We start from the raw sequence: 5,894 nt of genomic DNA on the forward strand, positions 1-5,894 counted from the left end.
AGGATATTTGATGGACTAGTTTATTTGTATTCGCTGTAAATATTGCTGCAAAATAATGCGTATTTGGAATTTGACGGTTGTCGTTCGCCTTGGCTTTTATTTTGCCACGGTCCGGGTTTGCATACCCATTTTACCTAGACTCGTATTCCATACTTCTAAAACGAGGTTCTTTGTTTAAAGCAGCCATGACATTATACGAAAAAGGGTCGATCTGACTATGATAAATTTGCTTGTTGTGCAACAGTTCACGTATGAAGGGAAATTTTTGAAACATGCAAAATATATTGTTGCCGATTTTGTGAAGTAAATTGAGGCTAAATAGTTCAATGCGTTGACAGTTTTCACACATGACGTTGGTGTAAGCTTGTTCCGATTTTCGTTTCGTTTTCATTATTTCTGCTTGTAACCTGGGAACTATCGTCTGTATTATTTCGTGATTTTTACGTATCAAATCAAACAGAGACTTTGGTAAATCAAACAGTTAACTGTTTACCTGCGCAAATTAAGCAAAATCTGATGTATCAAAAAATAATGAAATACAATTCATTCTATCGGTAATTCGATCGGCATTATCTTTTGCGTAATGGTAGATTAATGCAATAGGTTTTGTTGCGATGCTCGGCATTTTCTCGAGTTTATTCAGTTTAAATAAAGTTTGAGATTGCTGACGGAAATATGTAGGTTTATACATGCATATATATGATTCATTTCGAAAAAATAAATTGTGTTCTTTATTTGTTATAGTGAATGTTACTTGTGTTTAATTGTTTTCAATTTCTATTTACTAACCATATTTGAGTGTTAAGCTTCAAATTATAAGCAAGATACAGAGATTTGCTCACAATTCTATGTTTGCACACAGATCTTAAAAACTAAAGCTTAAAAAAGTAAAAAATTTGTCAATATTTATTAAGAAAATTTTCAAAGTCTGTTCGTTCAGAAACCAACTTTAACATCTTATTGTATTGTAAACTTAACATTTTTTCGTCATTATTACTCCTACTGTACATGTGATCCTTCACTGTGTTTGTGTACATTTGTATAAACTGATTTTGAACCTCAAATACCAGTGAACTGGTCTTGAGTGAATAAAAGAATATAAAATCTTAGGCCATTCTTTTTTTCCATTTTAAATGCTGAATAGGAAATACCAAGTTAAAAATCATAAGCTGAATGTAATAAACTCATGTGAACAAAATATGAATCAAACCTAGGCGAACTGTGAGCTCTGTATCTTGCTTATAATTCTACAACTGACGCTGAAATTTTGGTTGAACATTAGAAAATCTCTATGAATTAGAGTATGTTAAATACTTGTACAAACAAAATAAAAGAATGATACTAGTATTCTGTATATATCTACTCTCTGGGGCCCTTTCTTTATACAATAAATAATGTGAAATCTACATCAATTTTGATAGTTTTTCAGACACGAGTAAATAAAAACGACATCTTTAAATCAGTTTCCATATATCTGAGACATTTTTGTTGCGGGGATAAAGTAATTATCGCTATTCCTAAGAATATCACAGCGGAAAATTATCCTGGTTTGTACGCGAAGTAAATAACAGTCATTTAATTATAATGGAGAAGACAAATAAAAATTTTGAATGTTTTTAATTTGAGGAATTGAGCACATTGAGGTACAATTTTCTTCTTCACATCTATACATGTAGGGTTTTTAAAATAAAAAACAAGTTTTTTTTTAATACAATAACTAGTAAGTACTGAGTAGTTGATGAAAAAAATGTACCTATATGCTCTCATATATTTTGCTCGTTTTACAAAGTGGGGGGGGGGGGGGGGGCAGAACGAAAATATAGGGATTTGGAAGTTAACAACTTAACAGTATACCTCTACCAAATGTTTAGTTTTATATCTTGCGTAGAAATTTCTTATTCTGGTAAAAAATAGTATTTCATGAAGGTACAATGTCAAAGATTACATGTATACAAAAAAAGTGTAAAATTCGAATACTTTACAATATTTATTTTTTGTTTTTCTACCGAGGGACCATATGGCACAATATCTTTTGAACGCCCATTGTTGCTCAGGTGAGCGATGTGGCCCCATGGGCCTCTTGTTTAAATTAAGACATTCAGTATGATAAAATGAGTAGTGCCTGTTTGGGAGGGCAACAGTTGAAACTGACATCCCTCGAAAACCATTGTCAACCTCCGCTTCGCGTCGGTCGATAATGGTTTTCGGGAGGTGTCAATTTCAACTGTTACCCTCCCGAACCGGCCCTATTAAAAATTGGATTTTCGCTGTCGCAAACTTTTATCGCCGGGAAAAAATCTGTTTATCTCTTGTATGTTATTTTTAACTGAAAGGGTTTATCGTGAAAAGAGATTGACTTGAACCAGTCAATCACTGATTAATTGTAAAACCGACGGGAAAAGCTTCCTGTTAATCTTTTATTTGCTTATATCAAAGGGACTTGAGATGACAATTTTATGCTTTAATGTTTATGGTTGAAATTGTTTACTTGTGCATTTTGAATGACTGGCCAAAATTTAAATGTTAGAATTCAAGTTACAAGGAGATACAGAGGTAAGAACTTATTGTTAAGCAAGCAAAATTTGTATACAAATAATGTAAAGGAAATTGCCATATATGTGACAAATTAGTAGTAAACAAGATAGACTGATTCAATTTGTTCATAAATAACATAATCAACAAAAGAAAGCACCATTTAATGAAGGAATCTTTTCTGGCTTTTGTACAACTTAGCATAGAAATAGTAATCAATGTTTAGAATCTAACAAGGACGTTATTTTTGGCGGAATATTGGCGTAGGAAAATATCTCACGTTTCGCAATTCAGAATTGCTGTAGATTAATGTGTTTGTTTTAACATTTTTAAAACAATAACATTAATGTAGGATTTTTTAACTAATGTGAGCTAATGATAGGATTCTTGGGTTTCGGAATATGTTTTTTAATATGATTTGCCTATCAAATTTCATTTTTATAGGCTATAAGCGCCCATTCTATACATTGATTAACAAGTGTGAAAAAAATCATTAAATTCAGTTTCTCTCTTATCAAATGGTCAATATATTAGCTTTTCTGTCAATCTATATCTGTATATAAAGTCTTCAATATATGTAAAAATCAGAAATATTTTTTGATATTTGAAGCATAAGAATAATCAAAATGTCTTTAAAATTAAAGAAAATTAGAGGAAATGCGGGCTATGCAATATCAAGTTTAGTTTACATATTTATTCCAATTATGTAGTACTAGTATAAGCTGCTAGACATTCTGATATTCTATCATTTCATTGAAGAATAGAATCTTCATATGGTAAACAGATATCTACATAACTGCAAAGAGTTGCGAAAAAAAAGTTAGTGACCTTGACCTGGCCTTAATGGCAACCAAGGAGGCCAAATTTGATTAAGGTTGTCCATCCATAACTATCATATTTCATATCTAATAGATTGCAAGTTTGATCACTAAAATTTTTGTGTGGTTTTAAGGAGTTTATTAAATAATAATTTTTCACATTTGAAATCTTTTTTAAAAAAATTAATCAATTTATCATATGTTGAAGTTAACATTGAAGTCTATGGGAAAAATGCATTTTTAAATATATTTCTTAAGTACAAGTTATTTTCTCACATTTCTTTTGGTAAAAAGTTGCAAAAGCTTTCTCCATCTTCGAATATGCTAAAATAATTCATAGTTTACCATACATATTTTAAGGAAATTATTTTTTTAAATTTTCCTTACCGGCAGACAACTCTTTAAAAAAGTTTTCAGTGCAAAAAGTTCATTTAATTGACTACATACATACACCCAAGTTTGGTTTATGTCAGCCTCATAAAAGCTTCAAAATATGTATTCCATGTAGTATAGACCAATCAAAATCGTTAAATTCACCTTAGTTATGGATGGACTACCTTAAATTGATAGAATCATTTGGTTATATGATCTGTCTCCCTGGGTCAAAATTTCATGATTTTCTTATCAAAATTATATAAGAAGTATGTTTGAAAACGAGAAGACTCCTTAATTAATTAAGACTCTTTAATTAATTCAAACTTATACCAATACAACACATATGTAAACAATAACAAAACTTGAGCTTTGTTCACAAATCAAAGAATTTCAAACTTTGTATCTTGCTTGCAAATTTTGAGAAAGAATTAACGAATACCCATATTCACCATTCTAGACATGAAAAATAGAAAAAAAATATGAAAATTTGGAGCTCAAATCGTGTATTAGACCCTTTAACTGAGAGGCTTTTCGTAGAAGAAATCGTCATGGACCAGGTATTCACTGGTAAATTGTAAAATCAAGGCCTTGAAAATAAAGACACTAATTTGCAGTATTGATTGATAACCTTTCTGTGATAAATTCTTATCACATAAAAAAATAACCAGCTTACCATGGACCAGGGGAACCAGCACAAGAAGAACCACCCAGATTAGATTCGTCATATTGAATGAATGAATGAATACAGATAAGGAAAGTACTTTAGTTATATCACAGGAGATGGCTATCTTGGTGACCAAGTTTCGAAGGACAATTACTAGTACATGTACTTAATTCTAATACAGGATTGTATTATCATTAATAGTGCAAAGGTGTTTTTCAAATTACAAGTTAAGTTTTATAGAAAATTATTTTAATGGGATACATCAGTTTTAAAAACCTTTTTTTTGTAATTGATTCTATCTATTTCTTACGGAAACTTATAGTTCATTTATAGCGCTATATATACACCCAGACTGAAATCTACACGCCACGTTTATTTATTTGTCGACACCTACAGCGACTGAAAATGACAGGACTGAAATCTACACGCCCCGTTTATCGATTGGTCGAAACCTACAGCAACCAAAAAAAAAAAAAAAAATCACGAACTGCACGAAATAATCATGATGATGTCAGACTCAAATTTCCATGAGAGACGATTTGGCCGCTTCTTTCAGATAACGTACTGATGTGAATTTACATTAATTTAGTGAATTTTATTTACTTTTTTACATTCAATTTGTTAAAATGAAAAATGTAAATATAAACAATAAAATGCTTTCTTTGATAATTCATGCGGGTTATGAAGGTATCGATTATTGCAAAAAAAATATTTAATTTTTCTTCAATGTCGCAATCTTCATATCCCCATTATTCACATTACGAACCATTTGATTGTTTAATTATTTCAAAACTCAGTAGCCTTTGTAAATCTAATTATACATGTATTTTAAGCAGTTTAATTTTACAGCAAGTGTGAATTCACAACGAAAATATAAGATTAGGGACCCCGTTAATACAATACAGATATTACGGGGCGCTCTCTCCCGTATAGGACTAACACTGGGCCAACCGTGAGCTTATTCTCTTGTTGTTGGACCCAGCCTCATGAAACCTCCAACAAGCCAACACGCGTTTTAGTTTTCAAACTTTAATATAGATTTTACATGAAATATACTTTTACGCGAGTTTGGTATGCATCAGCACCGAATGTCTGATTCCAACTGACTATAATTTACAATTCAGAATAATATATAACGAACAATGGAAAAACACAATAAAGGATTAACATAAGAAGTACAGATGTAAGTAAATCAATTATCAAACAGCTATTGAGAAACTCGGGACATTTTAGCAGCATGTACATAAAAGGATTAATAAGATGAAAGAAGCTCAAGTGTCAATAAACATAAACAGAAGTCAATTAAAAGATTAGCTGTCCATCACTGATTGTGCCTCAGGTGGGGTTAATGCTGCGCAGAATTTATAACGTTTATAAAACAGTTGTCGAAATAGATGTAAAGTTTTTGTAGCAATTAACACAAAGTCCGAAAAAGTTAATTTACACAATAATTAAAAATAGTCCGAAAGATTGAATGTCGCACCATGACACAGACAACAACAGGC

The 5,894-nt window shown here is 31.1% G+C and overlaps 1 protein-coding gene across 1 annotated transcript in view; it reads right to left on the bottom strand.

The window, feature by feature from the left end:
* The window catches only part of LOC105345022 (IgGFc-binding protein), a 12,084-nt gene extending 7,616 nt beyond the window's left edge, over positions 1 to 4,468 (bottom strand). Inside the window, exon 1 of the mRNA XM_011453006.4 lies at positions 4,399 to 4,468. Within this exon, the coding sequence (XP_011451308.3) occupies positions 4,399 to 4,450 (52 nt within the window). The 5' untranslated portion in view covers positions 4,451 to 4,468. The remainder of the gene's footprint in view (positions 1 to 4,398) is intronic.
* Positions 4,469 to 5,894: the final 1,426 nt, after the last annotated feature.

Source organism: Magallana gigas, chromosome 2 (assembly GCF_963853765.1).
Source record: "Magallana gigas chromosome 2, xbMagGiga1.1, whole genome shotgun sequence".
Classification (NCBI taxonomy): Eukaryota; Metazoa; Mollusca; class Bivalvia; order Ostreida; family Ostreidae; genus Magallana; species Magallana gigas.